Source organism: Dendropsophus ebraccatus, chromosome 12 (genome assembly GCF_027789765.1).
Source record: "Dendropsophus ebraccatus isolate aDenEbr1 chromosome 12, aDenEbr1.pat, whole genome shotgun sequence".
NCBI lineage: Eukaryota > Metazoa > Chordata > Amphibia > Anura > Hylidae > Dendropsophus > Dendropsophus ebraccatus.
In genome coordinates this window covers 25,515,636-25,539,495 of record NC_091465.1, presented here as the reverse complement: position 1 = coordinate 25,539,495, position 23,860 = coordinate 25,515,636, and the positions used below count along the sequence as shown (strand labels likewise).

At 42.5% G+C, this 23,860-nt stretch overlaps 1 protein-coding gene across 2 annotated transcripts in view; it reads right to left on the bottom strand.

Moving 5' to 3' along the window:
• Positions 1 to 21,680, bottom strand: part of DVL1 (dishevelled segment polarity protein 1) — a 150,112-nt gene extending 128,432 nt beyond the window's left edge. For both annotated transcript variants that reach the window (XM_069949078.1, XM_069949079.1), the window contains exon 1: positions 21,339 to 21,680. In XM_069949078.1, the coding sequence (XP_069805179.1) occupies positions 21,339 to 21,508 (170 nt within the window). In that variant the 5' untranslated portion in view covers positions 21,509 to 21,680. The remainder of the gene's footprint in view (positions 1 to 21,338) is intronic.
• Between the last annotated feature and the right edge of the window lie 2,180 nt (positions 21,681 to 23,860).

The window sequence follows — 23,860 nt, the reverse complement described above, 5'->3', positions numbered from 1 at the left end:
CACACGGAATGGTTTCAGATGACATAACTGATTGTTGTTTCTCCTACCTAAGCACAGAACCCATTCTTCTTAATATTTTCATCACCTGTTCCTCCAATGATAGGTGGTGACCAGACACCATCTTAGCACCTAGTATTCCCTGCACATATCACATGTAGTCCATTGTGCTGCACAATATAGCTAACAATGACTACTGTGTCTATTATTCACACACACACACACACACACACACACACTCACACACAGATATATGTATAACCCGATCACTAAAGTCCAGTAAAGGAGCGGCACGACTACTTTCAGCTATTGGAGCATGCAATGCACCCTCTATATGTGTGCATCTAGCGATCACCTGCAAGTGAGTGTGAATTACCCTGCAGCACCACCACAGGAGAAATTAGGTATTACACAGCACCCACTGGCTATGTTCACATGATGTGTTCTTCTGTCTGTTTTCTTTTTTTCTCAAAATGACGGATGTCATTTTGAGTACCAAATAACGTCCGTTTCTGGCGCCCGTCATTACAATGATGGCCGTTGGTACATTATTTTCGTTCAGGCCCTTTTGGGTGTGGTTCTTTATTGAAGGTCCATTGAATTTAGTAGTAAAGATGGTGAAAAAAAAAATTGTTTGTGAACAACTAAAAATAACGTCCGTGAATAATTGTCATGGACATTAATTTGCAATCTACGCAAACAATGTCCATTATTCAAAACACTATGGGAGACATTTATTAGGCCTCTTCCCCTTTTCCCCAGCCAGATTCACTAAGAGGCACACGCCTATGAGTAAACCTGGCCGCGGGGGAAGGCCACGCCTCCTCCCCGCCTTGCTGCACGCTCCTGCTCGCCATACAGCAGGCGTACACCAGAGAGACGGAGAGAATCTGCACCTTCTCCCTGGTGTATGCCAGGGGCGCAACATTGATAAATGTCCTCCTGTGTGTATTTAGTGGCCGTCATTCCATTTAACTGCGTAATAACGGACATTAATTTTATGTTTAAAGCGTCCGTCTTTTCTCTGTTTTTTACACAGTGTGAACAGTGTGTAATCAATTATCTGCTTGGGTAATTCATGGATGCGGTGAGTCCTCCGTAAGGAGAGACCTTCTTTGTAGTCTCTCTATTAGATAAACGACCTCACCCGAGAAGTCCATCTTTTAACGTAGTATTTCCTAATGGAATGGGTATGACGTCTTATTATATTTAGGAATTGCTCGCCACACAGTTCTTCAGTAGAGGATTTCAAGCACTTTAACTACAGTCCGGGTACATTTTAGTCACGAAAAAATCTTGTTTGACTCATAGAAACCTAAAGATTAGCTATGACAACACAGGAGAATAAAACAACAGTGTATATCCTTTATGGTGGTCCATAGAGATGCGACGTAATTAGAGAATACATGAATGAATGCATACATTACAGACATAAGGAATACTACAGGAGTCGGAGCCGGAGTCTGCCAACTGTTCAAGGGATTAATTGTGTATGTGCTCGGCTATCATTACCGCCCGGCGCAGATCGGCTATATTATGGAAATATGGCACATTAATATTTCTCTCACAGTTCAGAGATTTGTAAGCTGGCTAGACTTCCCGTAGGAGTACAGGGCTCGGGGGGAATTGTATATCTTGTGACAGGAGATGTTGTAGATGTTTTAATTATTTCTTTGTATGTATTTATAGTCCTGACAGTATGCAGGAAAAAACAAGCGGAAATCGGTCAATGAAAAAATCTCTGACAGGTAAATGTTAAAGGTCGAGATGTTCCTCAATGTAGGAATAAAGGCCTACAAAATTGGTATCAAAGTCATATACCTGAGATGTGACAGTCCTATAATAGGGTCAGGGCCCCAAAGCGATTCTACCATGGTATGTGATATCAGAATATGATGTCATAAGATAGCAACATAACGTTGTACCCACCTATGTAACTGGGTCATATATACCGACAGTATTTATAATTCAGAAGTGTATAAGAATACATAGGCTATGGTTACAATATGAGAATTACATTATCCACAATACACATGTATTACCTATGGCAGTATTACACCTGGTAACTGTTCCACCAGAGAATTCTTAGGCTGCATTCACACGTCCAGTAAAATTCGCAACCACGGACAATTTTAGGGAAGATTGAAGTGAATGCAGCCATTCACATGATGCGTGCAGCGACCCGCATCGAGATCCACACCACAAAAAAATAGGACATGTCCTAGTGCGGATCGTGGCACGGATCACCACCCCATCTAGTCCCTGTGGTTGAATCCCCTGTCTATAAATTTTAATGCCTGGAATACCCCTTTAAATAATACAGAAAATAGGAGCAGATTTACTGCTTTAGCTTTGGCTGTCCAGGCATGATGGGAGTTGTAGTTGTAGCTGGAGGGCCATGGTTCCCTACCCCTGCTTTAGCATCTATGGTTACCCTGGCAACTTTGCTGACAGTATATATAAGTAAAGGTGACCATATATATCTTCAATAACTTTCATCTAAACTCCAGCTTTCCTATATACATGACTATTCGGCATTGATTTATGTGTTTCCTATGGGGAGCGGATGGGTAAACCGCAGCCAGACTACTCTGGCTCCCACTAATCCATAGGCCTAATTCATCTGCAGAAGGTTATGAACGTGGTTGGTATCAACATATATTTTTATGAACGTGGTTGGTATCAACATATATTTTTTTCAACTGTATAATAAAGTGAAGCGTGTCCTAATATGACAACCCCTTAAATTAAATTTCATCTGGGTGACTGACTGTATTGATCTGTAGCAAGGATGTAAGGTATAGTGAGACCCAGGCTCAGGGTCCCCATAATGTCTTTCCTATGGCCCAGTACCATACCTGAGACATTACCGTTTTGTGGCCATGATTTTCGTATTGGCCCAAAATCTCCAATTTATCCCTCTGAGCTATAGCCATGTCTGGGGTTTACAGAGAGGCCGCATATCTGATGGAACAAACAACTTTCCAAGCATTGTTAATGACTGCACTCAACAACATCGGAAAAAATCCAACATGACAGATCAACTTTTTCACACATATCTGCCTTCAGTTCGCATTAGACATGCTTGTGTCACAAAGAGGCAATAACAGATGGCAGAAATGGTCTTTTTCAGACATCAATTTTCGATAAGGCTGGCTTATGGGGGACCCCCCAAACTTTAATATGGATGGCCTTAGGACAGAGAATCATTATTTGGTTGGTGGTGGGGGGGTTCCAGGACCCCACCCCACAATAAGGGGGCTGCAGTGCATGTGTGACTACCATGTCCTCTACATTGCATTACACATACTGTATGAATGAGCTGCCGTGCCTGTGGCGTAGTGTGTCAGGACCACTGTTTGCCCTAGACGCAACATTTTCACATAAGCAAAACTGATGATCAGATGATCTTTCCTATTATTGTCCACTTTTTTTGTCAAAGGTCTCCAAAACCACATACTTTTACTTTTGTCAGCCGCACAGGACGCTCACGGAGGGCTCAGCTGTCAGCATAAGGTGTATGGGGCTGTGACCGTCCACTCACAAATTATGTCAGTTCCCCCTTTGTTCTGGGAGAGACAAAGTTTAACCCTCCCCATAGAGACCACAGGAATGCTTGCCCATACTGTACGTATCTTTATATGGGGAGAATGGAGGCTATCAGTTTTTGAAGGTGTATGGGGACCTTACGAATGTATCATGAGGAACATCACCTTTTTTTTGCCCAGTTCCCGTGCACAGCGTTGTTATCTTCTCATGCACCGGTCTGGCTCTATGCACTGGAGGTGGGCTTGGCGCTCCCCCAGTGTGATGATATCCCCTGCCCTATGTGACAGGGCCCTGTTGATTCTAATTGAGGCACGTTACAGAGGGAGGGGATATCTCACACAAGGGGGTGCCGGGCCCACCTCCAGTGCATAGGCCAATGCATGAGAAGAGATAGGCACCAAGCGCGGAACCCAGGTGCCTTTTTAAAAAGAACCGCAGCATTGGGATCCCTGCGCCGACGCCAACCTGGTAATGTAAAAAAACAAAAAAGTGATGTGCCTGATGATACATTCGCTTTAAGAGAAACCCATCAATGTTTTTGGCCTATGGAATCTTCAAACTCTTAACAAACTCCTCCAAGGGTAGAGGTGTGTATGTCTATTTTTTGCTAAGAACAATTGCCAATATAAAAAGTACCTGCTTCTTACATGTTTCACGGAAAAAAAAACATGTGATCACACACAAGGCCACAGGGGCAGAGAGATGCGGGCATCACTCTAATTTTGTCTTGTTTTGTTTTTCTGGAGCTTTATTCTGAGGTCCCATATTCTTGCAGCAATCGTGGCGGCAGGTCGGATCATGAAGTCCATTCAATACGCCAAAGCTGAAATAGTTTTGTATGAACACAAAAATAAATGAGAGATCTGAAAGCGAGTTCAAGGAGAGCGAAGAGCTGGATGACGTGAATGGATGCAGAGCCCGGCGAGAGAACGGGGTGAGCGGAAGAACATAACCTCTACGTAAGAGCTGTACCGTCTGAGAGGAACAGAAATAGGAGACAAAGGAAGACTGCCGACTCATCCTGGATCATTTACAAAGGACACACATGGAGGTACAATACACTGCGGATCTGCAGTACGGTCCTATAATAAACTCTATGCACCCCCTGTAGTGTCTTCATAAGGCTCCCAATTCTCCTTTGGCTAGGGGAATGGGGAGGCCTAATAAAAGGGAATATTTCCCCATAGTATGGTATACCATAGCTAGGATCTATATTATATGGATTCCAAATAGAACCATGTTTATGAGACCTTAAGAGGTACTCTGGTGGAAAAAAAGGTTTTCAATTCAATTGTTTTCAGAAAGTTATACAGATAATTATTGTAAATTATTTCTATTTAAAAATATCAAGCCTTCCAGTACTTAAAGGGGTTATCCACCTAAGTGTAAAAAAAATAAAATGCTAGCAGGTCTTACTCACCAAGTCCCCCTGAGTATTTTGAGCCGTCTCCTGTCTTTCTAGCTTCTGCCATTTCTAAGTTTTTCTAAAAGCCGATCTATAACCAAGATAGGAGACTACATTTCCCATCATGCATCTCCCCGATTGGTCCATTTGCATACACGCCCCCTTAGCTTCCCGATTGGTCCATTTGCATACACGCCCCCTTAGCTTTCTTTCCTGCCCACTGCTGTCATTACACGTTGCATACAAAACGAAGCCAAAAGAGGGCCAAAGGTTCCCCATGTAGAACTATAATATTTCATACTACAGAGACCTAGGCTCATGGACACATGTAAGTCTGTGGAAGCAGCACAGGTGCATGGAGATGATGCAGATTATGTCTCCTGGGGGTCAGGTTACCAAGTCAATAAACAGCTTACCCCGTCCCCAGAGAGAAGACCACATGTCCTCAGACCACAAAGGGAGGGGGGAAGAGGGAGCTAAGTGTGGTTTGAGTGGACCTAGTATAGAGGATTTTAGACAAGACTCGATATGAATGAGAAAAAAACAGTGGTACTGGGAAGGGGGATTGTTTAGAATATTATTTTTTGGGTTTTGTTACCCGGATAACCCCTTTAACAGCTGCTGTATGCCCTACAGGAAGTAGCGTCACTGGAAAGAATACACCACTTCCTGCAGGGCATCCAGCAGCTGATAAGTACTGGAAGACTTGAGATTTTTAAATAGAATTAACTTACAAATCTATATAACTTTCTGAAACCAGGTGATTTGAAAACATATTTTTTACACGTTGTGTAATGGGGCCCTGTGTCTCTGACTGTATTCCGGCTACCCCCTCCATCATCTACCGTTCTTCCTTTCTAAAGCACAAAATAGCAGGCAGACTTTGTGCAGCAGCTGTTCACTTCATGCATCACTAGCAGTGAATGAGTGCTCACCCTCCATCAACCACTGCTGTGGGGAAATGTCTCAATATAAGAGGGTCCTCCCTGTCTCCGATTCCCCAGATTCTCAGCTCTCATCCATCACTGACACTGCCTGTTCACCAAATACATCCATTCATTAATTATAGATTGCATCCATACTCGAGGCATTTATTTCTTTCGGTCGCTCAGGTTGAATAAAATAAAAAATCAATATTGTCAAAATCATCACGACTGCGCCAAGCTCATAAGTGTTACACACCTATTGGTCACAAGCGTTCACACCTGTGTTAAGTTTTTGGGTTGCTCTGCTGTTATAGATTTAGACCAGGGATGGGGAACCTTCGGCCCTCCAGCGGTTGCAAAACTACAATTCCCATCATGCCTGGACAGCCAAAGCAAAGCCAAAGGAGGGCCAAAGGTTCCCCATTCCTGATATAGAACAATGAAAATTATGGGGGTAGCAGATGCCAATGGCTGTATCCCAGTTTTCCAGGCGTTCCTTAGGAGGTATCCACCCGCTGCACGGAGCGAGCAGACAGTGGGAATCCGACACCGATCGTTCTGGTTATCACGAACCAGAAATCCGAAAAGTCCGCTCATCTCTAATCAATTGGTGGCGGAAGTGGAGGGGGTGCCCAGTGGACACTTTGCCTTCAGCCCAGGCAATAACGCTGGTCATTAAAGAGGTTTTTCACTTAAAACTAACTTGTTCCCAATCCACAGGATACATCCGTACCCCCCCAGCAATCTCCAAATTGGCCCCCCTCTCCTTTGTTTTGCTGTACTCAGCTCTTTCTGGCAGCTCCATAGTGAATCAATATAGTCGCAGGTCAGGTGCTGTACCCGTGTATTCAAAACAAAGGAGTTGGGGGGAGATCTGGAGATTACTGGGGGGTACAGAGGGGTACTGATCTCTTACTTGTCCTGTGAGATAATATAGAGATAATATAGGGGACGGGAAAGGTGAGATATCGGTTCTGGGTGATAGTTGTCTCCAGATTGCAAGTGGGGCTTTGGTTGCAGGGCTTATTCCCACATCCAGTAAATTACAGGTGCCATGGTCAGGGAAGCCCTCTAATGGAGTGTGTACACGGCTGTTTCATTAAACTGCCACAGAGATTCAAACATTTTCCCCACTCCCGGCATACTATTGATACATCATGCCGGATAGGTAAACACTCCATTACAGGGCTTCCCTGTCTGTAGCGGTCATAAAACATGGGATAAGGGAATAAGCCCTTTCCAAGAACAACTGAAATCTAACATACTTGACCCGGGAGGCTGTCATACACTATAGACAGTAGGCTCAATCCACCAAAGTCGTCAAGTTCTGCTGCCATTTGTCTAAAGTGTTGGCATACGAGTGCTACTGAAGGTGCTTTACTTTTAGAATATGGTGTCTGGCGGCTCTTTTTGAACTATGGGTGGCATTTTTGGAAACACCAGAAGTAAGTTTTTTTCCCAGTGCAATTCTAATATCTCCACACAAGGCGGGTTACACAACTACTGATAATTTGTGGGCATGAGTAACATCTGCAGTTCAGCATTTGCAGGGCTACATATATGTCCCGGCAGCCATCGGCGAGTACTTAGTAGGTAGATCCCACAACCCGACAGCTGTTGCTAGGAGACTATTTTCCTCAGGAACAAATAGTGTCGACGTCTCGCTCCGACTCTTCTCATCAGCTCGTAAATCAGAGAACATTTATTACCGGGAAGGATAAAGCAATGCGATCACTTAAAAACCCACGGCCGAGCCAACGCCGCCGAGCTCCAGAAGGATTGTTAATTACCGTATGAGAATATCATCATCCATTCTGGAGGAGACTGTACATTGTGAATGTTGCCTGGGGCACAAGGCCTAAATAATCGATACCATGAGCAGACCTTCATGTCAGAGGTGTAGGGCACCTGGGAAAACCACTTGGCTGGCAGCTCGCTGGCTTGGTCTGTAGGAATGGAGGTCAGCGGCAACGTTATAAATAGCAACATGGCCGTGATGGGAAGGCTGAGCTTCTGTCTAGAAGGCTCAAGCTCTATAGTCATCAATGTTCAGGCAGGACCCTATAGATCAGTAGTCTAAAGCCTGTGGCTCTCCAGCTGTTGCAAAACTACAATTCCCATCATGCCCTGAAAGCCTTTGGCCTATCTATCTATCTATCTATCTATCTATCTATCTATCTATCTATCTATCGAGAAGATGAAAGTAATAACTGGAACCTTTAGGACTCTGGCCAACACTGAGAATGAGGAGTCTGCAGTGTTCCTTCAGCACTGTGGCCCCTCCATGCTCTTCGTAGTCTTCCCTGGTGCCATTATTCAGGGAATACACACTAGAGCCTCTTTAGTCTCAGGACTGGCAGGGGTCCCAGAGTCTCACTTAGGGCCCTATTCCACCGGACGATTACTGTTCAGATTATCGTTAAATTGTTCGAATGTAAACGATAATCGTTCTGTTGAAATGCCGTTAACGATTAACGACCGAACGAGAAATCGTTGATCGCTTTATAAGACCTGGACCTTTTTTTATCGTTGCTCGTTTGCAAAACGTTCGCAAATCGTTCGCATTGAATAAGACATCGTTCGGTCGTTCGCAATAGATACAAACGCAATAGCGAATAAATAGTGCAGAAAAACGATTGCAATTACGATCATAAGTAACAATTATCATTCCATGGAAATGAGTGAACGTTTTCAGGTCTTTCGCAATAGCGGTCGTTTGAGATCGTTAATCGTTAACAATTATGCAAACGATAATCGTCCGGTGGAATGGGGCCCTTATTCCTTCAAACTCAGACACCATGCATGCTGACATGTCAAAGGTTTTGACTGCTTGGTGGTCTTAAGGTGGCCATACACCTTAGGCTGGGTTCACATTGTGTTTTTACAGTCCGTTTAACACATCCGGTTAATTATTATTTTTTTTTAAACGGATGAAAAAACACCAAAAAAATTGATGCACTTGTGTGTTTTTCCATTAACTTCCATTATGAGAAAAAAATAACCCCAGATCTTAACATATGCGTTTGATTTATTTTTTTTATCCTAAAAAAAACGTGGTTGACTAGACTGCAGGGAGGGGGTACCATAACCAAAAGCACAGCTCCCATAACCTATATATATGTATCCCCCAAAAAACAGACTCCAACGCATTGTTCACTTTTATTGGGCGGGGTCGGCCACAGCTTAATTCATTATTAGAGCCCTATTCCACGGGACGATTATCGTTCAGATTATCGTTAAATCGTTCAAATCTAAACGATAATCGTTCATTTGAATAGCAGTTAACAATTAACGACCGAACGAGAAATCGTTGATCGTTTAATAAGACCTGGACCTATTTTTATCGTTGCTCGTTCGCAAATCGTTCGCACTGAATTAGATGTCTTTCGGCTATTCGCAGTAGGGACGAACGCAATAGCGACGACAAGACGACAGCAAGAACGATCATAAGTATTGATTATCGTTCCATGTAATTGGGTGAACGATTTCAGGTCTTTTGCAATATCGGTCGTTTGGATTGTTAAGCGACATAACTGACAGCTGGACGATGGTTCGGCCCTCAGGTATATGGGGCCTTCATTACTGAGACCCCCATCAATTGCTGACTCTGAGTCAGAAGGCGTGACAAGCCGGAGAGTGAAGTGTGCTGCCATGCACTTTCTCCAGCAATCCCTAGAGGTTGGTGGGGAGTTTTAGTACAGAGACCTTCACTGATTGCTGACATTTTAGGGTGCGTTCACACGTACAGGATCTGCAGCAGATCCGAAGCAGATTTGATGGCCAAGAACTGATTTGCTTTGAATCTGCAGCTTCAAATCTGCTGCAGACCCTGTACATGTGAACGCACCCTTAAAGGTTTTTTTAATGACAGTAACACTTAGGGCCCTATTCCACCGGACGATTATTGTTCATATTATCGTTAAATCGTTTGAATCTAAACGATAATCGTTCGGCTGAAATGCAGTTAACGATTAACGACCGAACGAGAAGTCGTTGATCGCTTTATAAGACCTGGACCTATTTTTATTGTTGCTCGTTTGCAAATCGTTCGCGTTGAATAAGACGTCGTTCGGTCGTTCGCAGTAGATATGAACGCAGTAGCGAAGAAATAGCCAAGAAAAAACTATCGCAAATACAATCATAAGTATCGATTATCGTTCCATGGAAATGAGTGAACGTTTTCAGGTCTTTCGCAATAGTGGTCGTTTGAGATCGTTAACGATTATGCGAACGATAATCGTCCGGTGGATTAGGGCCCTTAGTTTTCAGTGAGAACAGAGAAGTGAGCTGCTGCCAGACACCTCTAGCAGCTGTTTATCACCCATATTCACCATGTTTTCTTTCCCCGTGTATGTGCCACTGGGGCAGAGACCAGCAGAGATCCTCATATGCATAAGATAGTTGTCCAGTCTTGCTAACCTCAGCGGGTCTAATGAATGAATCCTTGCGTACTTGGGGGCACTGCAGTGAGGGGGCTCAAGCAGGGAATCAGACTGCTGGAAAACGCCACCGATGCCACCTTCTTCTGCCTGTTGCCTCCATTAGAAAGACTGTGCTAATGTCCAGCAAAGTGTCACTGCAGGGAGGAATATCTATCCCTCCGCGTCCCATACAGTAGTCTAAAGTCATTGTGACATTTGTTGCCATGGCTGCTGCTGTTCCCCCCCCCCCCTTAAAGTCAATGAAGCCTGAACAAAATATGCGGCTTCTTATTATGCTCTGTTTGATCATTATTCCTATAAGCAACATGGAGGAAGACGTGGATAAGAAATAAAGAAGGAAATTCTTAAATCTAAAAAATTATAGCATGCTATGGCCTAGTGTCATTTTTTTTTTCTTCCATTGACCTCCATAGGATAGACAAAATTACAGAGAAAAACGCATGCGTACACGAATGTGAGTGTTGCACATGTGTTGTTCACACAACGTCAAAAATAGAGAAAAGGCGCCCGATTTTGATATTTAAAAAAACGTCCGATTTAACTGACTGCAACGGCCATGCATTGAAGTCAATGAGAAGACGGAAGTCCGATGCACACAATGTATTGAATAACGGACGTTTTTGCCGCCGACGTCAAAATAATGAACATGATCATTATTTTCGGACGTCTTTGCAAACAGAGGACGTTTTTTATAAGTAGTCCACACACAGTTTTTCTTTTGTCACCGATATTTCTCCGCTTTTACTATTAAATTCAATGGACTTTTCAATTAAGCCGCACCCCAAGGCCAATTAGTAACGCAAACTAAAATAATGTGCAAACACCAGTTATTGCACTAAGGGGAGGCCAGGCTGCTAAATGACGTCCGTTATTTTAGACTCAAAATAACGGATGTCATTTTAAACAGAGCTGAAAAAACGTTGTGTGAACATAGCCTATGTGAGTGTTGTACATATGTGCATAGTAAATGCAGTGTTAGGCCATGTGCAGACGCTGTAAGACACCGGCCGTTCCGTGACCCGTCCGAGACTGAAAAGATCCTCCCGGCCGGTATTGCAGTACCAGACAGATGAATCTCCTCGCAGAGTTCTGATGCAAGCGCATCCCTGCGTGCCCGCATCAGAACTCTCCACTGCACACTATGGAGCTTCAGTGAGCTGATAATCCATCTTATTCTTTATCTATTCTTCTATGAAGACTGAAGAAAACGTATCCATCGCTGGCCAATTTTCAATGGTGCTGGTCCCTGTTGGCCAGCATCACCTTGTCTCCTTGCAATTTATGGGAAATGCCCATTCATCCAACCACTGAGGCGGCTGAGGCGGGTCACTACTATGGCCAGTGATTAGCTTTGTGGGCATTTTTTATGTATCAAAATAAGATCAGTATATGTTGACCCGCACCATCAGAACCGGTAGTGTTTGTAAATACTTTTTTCAGTCTTCAGAAAGGATGGTATGAAGACAGACTATTGGTTTACTGAGGGATCAGGTTACAACTGCAGTCCATAGAACTTAATGGAAAACAGTTGAGAAGTTAGTTTAGTGGCGAAATAGGCTTTTAAAAAAAATAATATGAGATATTCCAAAGGCTTTTATCGATGCATTTACTATTGATTTCTGGAAACTACTGAGACAAGGCTTACGTTTCTAACGGTGTCGCCGTAATTTACAAAAGAAATTCATGGCATGTTTCACTGAACATGATATTTAAAAGTAAGCAAGTCTGTACTAAACCATCCTGTCTGCAACTGAAAAAAAAATACTGCCCTCTCCTGGACAGGAGGCTTCTTCTTCTGCAGAGACACTCTATGGACTGAAAAACTAATAGGTACTCAGTCTGAGAAAAGTAATTCGGATTTGTGATAAGGTACCTATTAGAGCCAAGTCACTTCATGCTTTTGCATCTTGCAGAAAGGCGGGGATGTAATAGGTCGGATGCCAGTCCAGTATGCTCCCAGATCCGTGACCATATACACAATAAGGCGCAAAGCAGACAGCTCCATAAATTGTGTAGTGGTCATCCTGGGTTAATGCAGTTAAAGAGTCTCTCTCAGCAGGTTCATCTAAAGGTAAACTAGTGACAGTAAAGCTGAACAGAATGATAGACCACTTACTTTGTTCTGTGCAGCTGATCCAGAGAGATCCTCCTGAATAACATGGACAATGAGTAGACCTCTCCATTACGTGCATGAGCCCAGTAGTCCCGGATATTCATGAGAAGCAGAAAACTCCACCAACCAGCTGCTGATTAGCAGTTATCTATCCATGCTGTGTATAGGCAGTCAACTGTCAATCAGCAGCTGGAGGGCGGGAGGAGGGGTGTGGCAATAATCCTATTCTCCTGCATATTAGGAGAACGGCTGAACAAAATGATGTAAGTAATACACCGATCTGTTCAGCATTTCTGTCACTAGTTTATGTTGACTTCATTTAAGGCAGCATAAACCTAGTGACAGATTCCCTTTAAGCTCCTATTAATTTTAATGGAAGCTGAGCGGCAGTAACCCAGCACAGCCACTAAGCAATGTCCGTCGCTGTCTGCTTCCAGCACAGTTCACTGTGTATGTGAATGCCATGGTTCTTGCTAACAGCTAACCAGTGTGTTCTTGGACTCCATGATCAGATATTAATGGGCAATCCTAAGGATAAAAATGTCTTTGAAAAACCCTTTAAACAGGACAGAAAATACACGATAAAAAAATTCAGTGTGAACTTAGCCTTAGTTACACATGCTTAATCCTGAGCCGAGCAATATGCTGAAGGAATATTGGGGGAGATTTATCAAACATGGTGTAAAGTGAAACTGGCTCAGTTGCCCCTAGCAACCAATCAGATTTCACATTTCATTCCTCACTGACTCTTTGGAAAATGAAAGGTGGAATCTGATTGGTTGCTAGGGGCAACTGAGCCAGTTTCACTCTACACCATGTTTGATAAAATTCCCCACATTGTCTTCCTAGAAGAACTGTGTTATTATAGAATCTGCTTTGCTTTGCATTATATACTGGCCTGTATACGCAGCAAATAATAGGAGCTGCTGACAGGATCCCTTTAAATCTCAGAATGACCACTTCTCGGTTTGTTGGCAAGGCCTCCATCCTGTGTGGCTCCCCTAACATCATGTAAGAATAGATGGGCTTATTCCTGCTGACAGCTGGAAATTATACATATTCCCACTTCCCCTAAAATCCATTGAGGCCGCAAGGAAATTACATTAAATTCATTTTTCAAATGTCCCTTTATTGCGGTGGCTGTGCCCTTGTCAGCAGCACATTGATGAATTAGTTATTGATGACCTATGGAAACGAGCATTACTATGTCCATTATCGGCTACAGACGCACAAGAGATATTTATAGTTGTCACTTGGCCCTTTAAGGTTTTTCCACAACAAAGACCAGTTTACCAGTTTAGTAATGGAGTGTTAAAGGGGAACTGGAGAAAATATATATTTTTTTAATCAACGAGTGTCAGAAAGTTATACTGGTTTGTAAATTACTTCTATTTAAAAAAAAAAAAAAAAAATCTTAAGCCTTTCAGTACTTATCAGCTGCTGTTTGCCCTGCAGGAAGAGGCCTTACACAGTGCTCTCTGCTGCCACATCTGTCCATGTCAGGAACTGTCCAGAGCAGAAGAAAATCCCTATAGAAATCCTCTTCTGCTCTGGGAAATTCCTGACACGGACAGAGGTGGCAGCAGAGAGCACTGTGTCAAAATGGAAAGAATACAACACTTCCTGCAGGACAAACAGCAGCTGATAAATACTGGAAGAATTGAGGTTTTTAAATAGAAGGCATTTACAAATCAGTATAACTTTCTGACACCAGTTGGTTTGCTTAAAAAAATAAAATATTTTAGTCAGAGTACCCCTTTAAAGGAAAAGGCCCCCTTCACCCGACAGTATTTGGGTCAGCATTTTGTATCATTATTTGTAAGCCAAAACTAGGAGTGGGTCCAGAGCATACAAGAGGAACAAATTTTTCCATTTTAGTTTTTCCTTGTATACTTTCCAATTTCCACTCCTAGCACTAATGAAAACTACTGACCTAATTATTTGCTGTGTGAAAGTGACCTTAGGGTATGTTCACATTGGTTCTGTGCCTTATGTTCACTGTATATGTTGGCAATTCCCTTATAATGGTATGCTGATGTATATTGCTATGTACCTGAGCCCTGACCATTTATTTCAATAGACCAAATATAATCTACTAGTGACTATGTCTGGACAGTTTCTGAGCCTATTTACATTGGTAAATGTTCCACACACAGATATATATATATATATATATATATATATATATATATATATATATATATATATATATATGTTTCTGTAGCGGTAAAGCGGTTCTAAACTTCCTAAACTTAGCGATGTCATAGCACAGGAATAATTTATATACCAAAGCTATGCTACCTGTAATATATACAGAATTGTACCAAACCACAGAAATAATATTTATAGCAATATCACAGTGCAGGAATAATAACCATAATCATGTCATAGGACAAGTGAAATACACACTGTGATGTCACAGTACAGGAATAATAACCATATCATGTCATAGGACAAGGGAAATACACACTGTGATGTCATAGTGCAGGGATAATAAACATAATCATGTCACAGAACAAATATAATACATGCTGTGATATCACAGTTCAGGGATAAAATGCTGTGATGTCACAGTGCAGGTATAATAACCATTATGATGTCATAGTACAAGGATAAAAAAAATTCTGTAATGTCACATAACAAGGATAATAACTTCAGTGATGTCACGGAACAAGGATAATAAACACATTGATGTCACTGTACCGGGAGACAATAAATGCTGTGATGTCACAGTACAGGAATAATAAACATAATGATGTCACAGTGCAGGGATAATAACCATAATGATGTCAGAGTAAAAGGGAAATACATGCTGTGATGTCACAGTGTGGGGATAATTACCAGTGATGTCACATCACAAGGATAATACATGCTGTCATAATGTGGAAATAATAAACACAGTAATGTCACAGTGCAGGGAAAATAACCATAATGATGTCACAGAACACTGTGATGTCACTGTACAGAAATATTACACATATGGATATCCTACTACAGTGATGTCACCACTGTACAGTATTGTCACAATACAGGGACAGTAAACAGTGATGTCACAGTGTTGGGATAGTAAAAATAATGATGTCACAGAAAAGGGATGATAAACACAGTGATGTCACAGAACACTGTGATGTCACAGTACAGAAATATTATACATATGGATATCATACGACAGTGATGTCATATAGGGATAATGAGCAGAACGAAGAAACAGCACAAGAATAATAGTGACTGTGATGTAACCGCGCAGAAACACTGGATTTATCCTGTATCTTTCACCATCAACTGCACAACCCCCGGCCCTGGCTCCACCAATCTCCCAGTAACATATCATTCATCACAGAACGCCAGGGAGCCGGACGCAGACTGCAAATAAAACTACTTCAATTCTTTCTTACTCCAACTCTACTTTCTTACTACAAATAACATAAAGGAAAGACCAGACGTCTTGGCCATCACGGCTTGAAATAAGGCCACTTTTCTGAAGATTAAATAATAAAGGACACAGATATTATTTACAATCTCTAGGTCTGATGCTTTGGCGTCCAGGACAAAGGGAGAGATTTATCAAACATGGTGTAAAGTGAAACTGGCTCAGTTGCCCCTAGCAACCAATCAGATTTCACCTTTCATTCCTTACAGACTTTTTGGAAAATGAAAGGTGGAATCTGATTGGTTGCTAGGGGCAACTGAGCCCGTTTCACTTTAAGGGTAGCTTCACACACACCGTAACGCAGTGAATTTTCTGCTGCGGATACGCAGCAGATTTGATGTAAATAACTGAACACAGCATCAAATCTGCTGCAGATCTGCTGCGCATCGGTCGTGTGTGTTAGCACCCTACACCATGTTTGATAAATCTCCCCCTCAATCTACATTTCTTATAATAAACCTTGCGGGACCTGTCAGGTTGTCATTCACCTTTGCAAACATAAATAAATAAATAATTAATTAAATTGATTAAACGTCAATATTATTAATTTCAATGTATTCCCTTATTGACTTGTTTATCAGATAGGAAGAACATGTGCATTGTGGGTAATTGATGTGACCGTCTGCTGATCACAAGCTGCAGACACGGTAATAACCTCTATCAGTAGTTAAAAGAACCCGAATCACATGGAGCTCTGTGACTGCCAGCATTTTCCCAGGCCCGGGACGCCACACTCTGAATGGGAATGTGAGGGTTGATTTTATTTTGGTCACAGGAAATGCCCTTAAAATGCAAATAAAACACGAAGCGTCGTTCCCTATAGCCCAGCAAATACCCTGTTACTGTAACAGCTTGGGATTAGATTCAACTCTTCCTAATGTCTGATTCCAGGAAGCTTCATAGGGGGCTGTAACCCAGCTTTCCTGAAGACCAGAAGAATAATTATTCCTTCTTGTGTAGTGGTAAAAGAGAGGCTATAGCCTGACATGGGTGTCTTCAGGACGGGCCATCCAGCAATGTTTGTTCTATAGGGTCCAACCTTTTGGATATAGGTAAGCTGCAGTACCATGGATATGCCTATAACTATGATGGTGGAATGGCACTGACAAGAGCAGAGCTGTCCCTTTACTGCAGGGTTTGCACCCCTACCAGTTCTCTACTGTTGGGCTATCCTGAGGATAAGCTATGGATGATTAAAGAGGTGACGGGATGTTAAAGCATTACTGGCAAATGTTTGGACCAGCTGGATCTGGGTGCTCATACCCCCACCAATAGCTAAGCCAAGTCGGGGGAAGCACTCAGCTGGATGCTTCTCTCTCTGACTTGTAGCTTTCTTTGTCTCCATGCAGAAGATGAGTCCCATAGTAAAACCTATGAAGAGCAGCAAGTCAAGGAAAGAAGCATTCATCTGAGAGCTTCCCCCGACCCATACTAGCTATTTGTGGGAGTATGATCATCCAGACCGGGACCAATCAAAGGTTTCAACACATCTCTACATCTTTGATCTTGATGTTTTACCTGCAGCAGTACCTTCAATGAGATGACTGGTGGGGTGCCAGGAATCAGACCAAGATCAAGTTCAAAAAAATCCCTTTAAACCCCCATACCAAGATTTGTAGTGACAACTCCTGTACTAGAAAGCTTTCAATGGAAACCTTAAATACTCATATATATAGAGTGGTACCTTGGTCTAAGAGTAACTTGGTTTAAGAGCGTTTTGCTTTAAGAGTTCACAGTTTTTCAAAATTGTGACTTGGTTTAAGAGCATTGCTTTGGTGTAAGAGCCCCCTGGGTGGGAGGGGGAGTGGGGGAGGGGCATGGCCTGCATAGCGGGGTCTACAGCACTGTACTCTGACCCAGGAAGTCTCCCTCACCTTCCAAATCATAGCAGATCCACTTCAGGCTGGGGCTTACATCAGGGGACAGGACTGTGGAGGTAATCTCTGCATAGCTGTAACCCCTCTCTCCCCGGACAGAGAGTGCTGCTATACTGTACCCACATGTGTCCTGCTCATTCCTTCATGCTCCCTGCAGTCTCTGTCAGCCCTTGTGTTTCCCATCCTCTCCATTACTGTACAGTAACTTATAATATCACAGATTCTGCTGTTTCTGATTGTTTGTTTCATCTGTTTTACATGTTATTCAGAATAATAAATCATTATTTTTGGGGTGTGGAACCAATTGTCTGCATTTCTATGATTTCTTACGGCAAAATTTGCTTTAGTTTAAGAGTGGATTTGGATTACAAGCACGGCTCTGGAACGAATTATGCTCGGAATCCAAGGTACCTCTGAACATCGATATATATATATATATATATATATATATATATATATATATATAAATAATGCCTTCTAGGTTACTATTAGCAACTAGAACATCAAGAAGACAAGGCCCATTGTAAAATTAACCCTAATGGTGCAAACAACTAACCCACCTTTATGGGCTTTTCTAGGAAGACCCCCCATTGTCTGCTATGATTGCTATGGATACACTGCCTAGCAACCACAATTGTATATAAATGTCAGGCAGCATGTCCCTTTTAACCAGTCTGTCTCACAATATTCCCATATTATCCTAACAGAAGACATATACTACTACAATGCCTATGCATTGACTGGCCATCCATTTTTCTGGACATACAATATTAAAGGGGTCTGCTGCAGCAGCCCAGATACATGTATACAATAAATGACCTGTAGGCTATGGTGCACGTCTCACCAGTGGCTGTTTACTCCACTTTCTGCCTCCATTCTATACTTCATTGCCATGTAATACATTTCCCCAGCATTGACCACAACAATAAAACACAACTCCTTATGGGTTAGAACCTTCTAGCATGTGTTTACATCTATATATATTTATAGATATATCTGCTTAAAAGGGGTTTTCCATCCTTTTTACCAGTGGAAAATGGAGAGCAAAAAAAAAAAAGTAATATCCCTCAATCAGCAACTATTCCAGCATTACCATTGCTCCCGATACTCCTGGTTGAAGTGCTCTGATTGATCCCTTTAAACTGATAATCTGATCATGTGACCCTGCAGCCAATCACTGGCCTTAGTGGTCATGTGCCAGTGATTGCAATGCCATGCACTGGGGGGACCTGGACATCATCAGGATCCTTCCACTGGAGGACTCTCCAGAAAGTCAGAGAACTGACTACCATGGAGATTTTTTTTTAAAACTCCTTTAAGTCCCTAAGTCGTATGTAAGGACCGTTAATATTCTGCTTAGATGTTTCTCAGCTATCATAGTCTTTCACATGAATAAAAAAAAAATTATGTATATATATAAATATATATGTCTGGCTCAATGCAGTAGCACAGTCCGACCTAGGATGCCACCCAAATGGACCCATCAGGTAATGTGGGTTTATGGATACATATCTCGTATAATTTCAAGTAAACACAAGATAATTCATAAAAGACCATCTACGCACCAATGGTTCCAGTTACAATGGGGTAAGATATAATGCGATGTGATGAGACGGTTGCATGTGATGTCATGGTTTATTAAAGAGATGCACCAATTCTTTCTGCCGAGGGGGCAACTGAACAACAGACTTGACTAGGGGGTAATGTCACATAATATAGGTAGCCTCAAAGCAAAGCATGTATAATGTAAGTGCCATCTGCCATATGATGAAAGCCGCCAATTGCACAAGCGACTGAGCTAGTATATGAACTCCATATATGAATGTGCAAAGAATATTAAAGCAATGGAAGGCGGCAGACTTGATGTACAGTACTACATAGCATATGAGAACATCCTTTCTATAATTCGCAGTTATAATGGGTTTACAGCCCTCCCTGTTGGACTGCAAGTTCTGTCATACTGCTGAGACTTGTAGTGTGTGTGTGTGCGCAGCCAACGCCTTTGTACATTATATCCTTGCAGGTGTTTAGTGAATGCAGTCTACAGCCGGGCCCTGGCAACCTGCTCAGCTGTTCCTTTATCATCAGTCACCTGCCGGTGTGGGTCTATGTTACAGCGCCCGCCTCCTTAGCTTTCCTGCCCCTTCTATATACCACAGGCCATATATATATATATATATATATATACAGTACGTCCTATATACTGCTCTGTCACCGACTCCTCGCAGCACCTTGGCTATGCCACAGAAGACATACCCTCCCTCCATGTTTATTGTGGGGCCTCCTATGCAGACAGATGATGAACCTGGCTATTACATTGCCCTGTAAAAAAGAAAAAAAAACTGGCACACAAGACACAAGCAAGATGACAGGCCAGAAGCTGGGAGATCAGGGCTTGGCCGTGTGGCTACAGTGCTACAGACACCAGGGAGCCATCAAAGAGGCAGACACTGCACACATGGGCATCTATGAAAGCAATTAGCAGCATAAAAGAGAACACAATGGCCATAATTACAGGCCAAGGCAATGAGCGCCGCACATAATGCACTGCAGAGGTTGTGTTATCAAACACTGGTTATGGTGTTAGACAACACAAAGGGTTAAAGTCCGGAAATAGGAGTCACCTGATAAGACTGGAATACCATGAAGGTCAGCAATGTACCTGCAGAAATGGACACGCTGCAGCGCCAAGGGGGCCCCTGAGACACAGCAGGGAAAAACTTCAGGTGTTCCACCCTCCTCCTATGACAGCTTCCACCCCAGCACTAAAAATACACATTTACAAGCCCCAATTTACCTTCCACTTATTCCTAGCAGGATATGAAAGCCGGCGTTTATTAAATGGAGCTTTCTCCTTAGAAGTCCTTCTCCCCCTCCCATTTAATAATTGTTCTTTATGGAAAATGACAGTAAAAAAAAAAAAAAAAACCTTTTGAAGCGGTGACATTGCAAGGATTAAAAGTCCCCCATCCCCGGTGTATTCCTCCTGAGAATTTTTTTTTTTTACATAAATCCTGCAAAGCGGCGCTGTTATTGGAAATATATTGTAAGTTAGACACCACCAAAAGCAGTTGGAAAAATTGGGATTTTATCGGCGCTGACAATTGCGATTTTTTCGCTAGTAATTGCGCGAGATGATGCGGCGTGATAAGACGTCGCGGTTTATTAAAAAAGATGCGCCATTTCTATACGTCAACAAGCAACGGACTCGATATGGGATTACGTCACTTAATATAGGTAGTTTCAAAGCATAGCATCTATAATGTAAGCGTCATCTGCCATATGGTAACAGCGACAAATTGCATGCTAGTATCTACGTGCAATGTATATATATATATATTATATTTATTTTTGCATTTAAGTCAATATTTACACTCTGGTGATTTATAATTCCATTATACGTAGCTATTTGTAATAAAAATAACAGGTGGACTAAATAATAACATCATGAAACATATACAGTATACAGTACATGTATACAGAGCATGCAGCGGCAACTATGTATCATTGGAGGCAGATGTCAGATTGCAGCTGCCCTGCACACATAGACACAGACAGACACACACACAGACACATGGACTGAAAGGTGCACTGCTTACCCAAAATCCTGGTCCATAGATTTGAAGAAGAATTTGTAATTGTGCACAGGTCTATTGCTGAGGACATTTTTAAAATCTGCTAAGGTGACTTTTTCTGGAGACACAGGCAGTTTGACCAGATAAGGGGTTTCTTCTTCATCTATGTGGTAGATGATTTTAGTCTCAGCCATGAGCAAAGAAATGTCAAATGGGGGGTAGACCCCCCCAAAATAGCAAGGCTCCCTTCTTCTGCAGACTGTAGCAGGCTCAGGCACAGAATGCTTCCAGGATCAGGGCAGAAATATGGAACCAAAGTCTGGATTTTTCCCCTGCCAGTCACTCAATAGGCTTTCACAATACACTGCTCTCAAAACAGGAAGGGAGAGATGCAGAATCCTGATCTTGTAATGCATTGTGAAATGGCTGCTTATAGGACATTCTGCTCCCTGCAGCGCCCTCTAGCTGCGCACTGGTGAAAAGGCAGGCATTACTTTTTTTTTTCTAGAAGTGCTGATTTACTGTGTCCAAAATAAATACAGGAATTGCTTCAGATTTCCTCTAGTCATTTTTTTTTCTTCTCTTTCTCCATTACTTGACTATAAAATTAATGTTTGTTTTTCTTTCTTTCTTTTTTTTTTGAGAATAGGATTGAAGCTTATTGGTCATTGAGTTCACTGCACTAAATCCTAGCAGTATTATCTCCAAAGCTGTATCTCCAATTGTTCCCTAGTGGGTTAAATCAAGATTATTTTGCAATTTTAGACAGTGGCGGCAGGAGTAATACCCCAGCAAAATGCACATGTGTGTCCCTCTGGTCGCACAAGAAGCAGAAAATATTATACAGATTCAATGATTCCTCCATTTTCGATGCGATGTGTACATGGAATATGGGTGGAATAAGTAACAAGTCACATATTATTCCGGTGCATTCTAAATGCATTCCAGAAATATACAGTAAATTGCGGTGCATATTCCCATTAATTATAATGGGAGGTGCATTGCACATGTTGTTCTGCATGTATTTGGCGGGTAATGCTTGGCAAAACACACACACAGTATAAAGTTGTGTGAACCCATGTAACACCCAGTCTAGGCGTGGTTGAACAATCACATGGTGCATGGACTTAATAAAAGGTTGTAAAGAATCAAAAACAAATGACTGCAAATATTTAGAAACAGTGCAGCTTTAACAGAGCTGCAATACCAGACACCACCCACAGACAAGTGTGGCGCTGTTTACGTACAATGTTATCAAGTATAGTACATTCTGAAGGGCAAACCTAAAGAGAAACAAAGAGAGAAATGAAGAGGGGAAAACATAGTAAATCATAGTGAATCCTCAAATAGTATTGCTGCCAGAAGACCCTGGGGCCATGCCAACTCAGGTTCTTTAATTCCATTCTCCAGCTTCCCATATGTCCAGTGATCCTGAGCCACCGTGGATGGAAACACTGGATGCTGGAACACTGAAAGCTGCTGGGAGTCCTCACTAGTGATCAATATACCGAGATGGAGTATAGTGCCAGACCTATAGGCATGGTGCCTGACCTGTAAACTTGCCTGATCAGGCGATGCTGCAGGGAACATTTTTTGATCTGGAGCAACCACACCAGAGGGGAACTAGGCCATACTAATGTGTCTTGCCGAAACCAATTGCATTTTGTCATTCTAATTTTTGTATATTTCATTTAAACATCCCTTCAAGGGACAAAATACTCAAAAAAAATGCAATAGGTTACTGCAGCGGGCAAATGATAGTTTATCTGTCAGTTATTGAAGGTGTATGGCCACCTTTGCCCAAGCACCACAAGGTTGTTCGGTTGAGCATTGAGCTGGATCGATCACCCCGATCAGAGGCGTAACTACTACCATATCAACTACAATGACTGCTATCGGGCCCACTGCATCAAGGGGCCCGGTGGCCCAGTTCTGTAATACACTGGGCCCCCTGAGCCATTATCATTTACAGCACCCGGTGGTCAAGCAGGCCTCAGGGTGCTACAAATGTCTCTTTAACTGTAAGCACTCCTAATGAGCACTTTCAGAGAAATGTAAAAAAATATGACTACACTTGATGGGTTTGTGTTCAGTTGGGGGAGAGGACCCAATCAAAAGTTTGCTATAGGGCCCAACCATTATTAGTTACGCCCCGATGTTCGACTGAGCATGCTCGCCCAACACTAGTTGTCACACCTATTGTTATTTCCTATGCTGTGCAGTGGGGATAATTTTTTTTCTTGGAATAACCCTCTTAAGGCGATGTTCAGACCTTGTAAAAGACCGGCTGTTACGTGACCCGTCTGGGCCACGGAACAGCCAGTCTCAGAAAAGATCATCCCAGCCGCTACTGCAGTACCGACGGGATGATCTTTAGCGCCGCTTAGTTCTGATGCGGGCGCATCCGTGTGCACCCGCATCAGAACTCCCCACTGCACACTATGGAGCGTGCGGCTGGAGCCGCTCGCTTCACAGTGTGCACTGACAGGGTTTTCTGTGGCCGCTATTCAATGAATGGCGGGTCAGTTTCTCATGGTGCTGCTAGG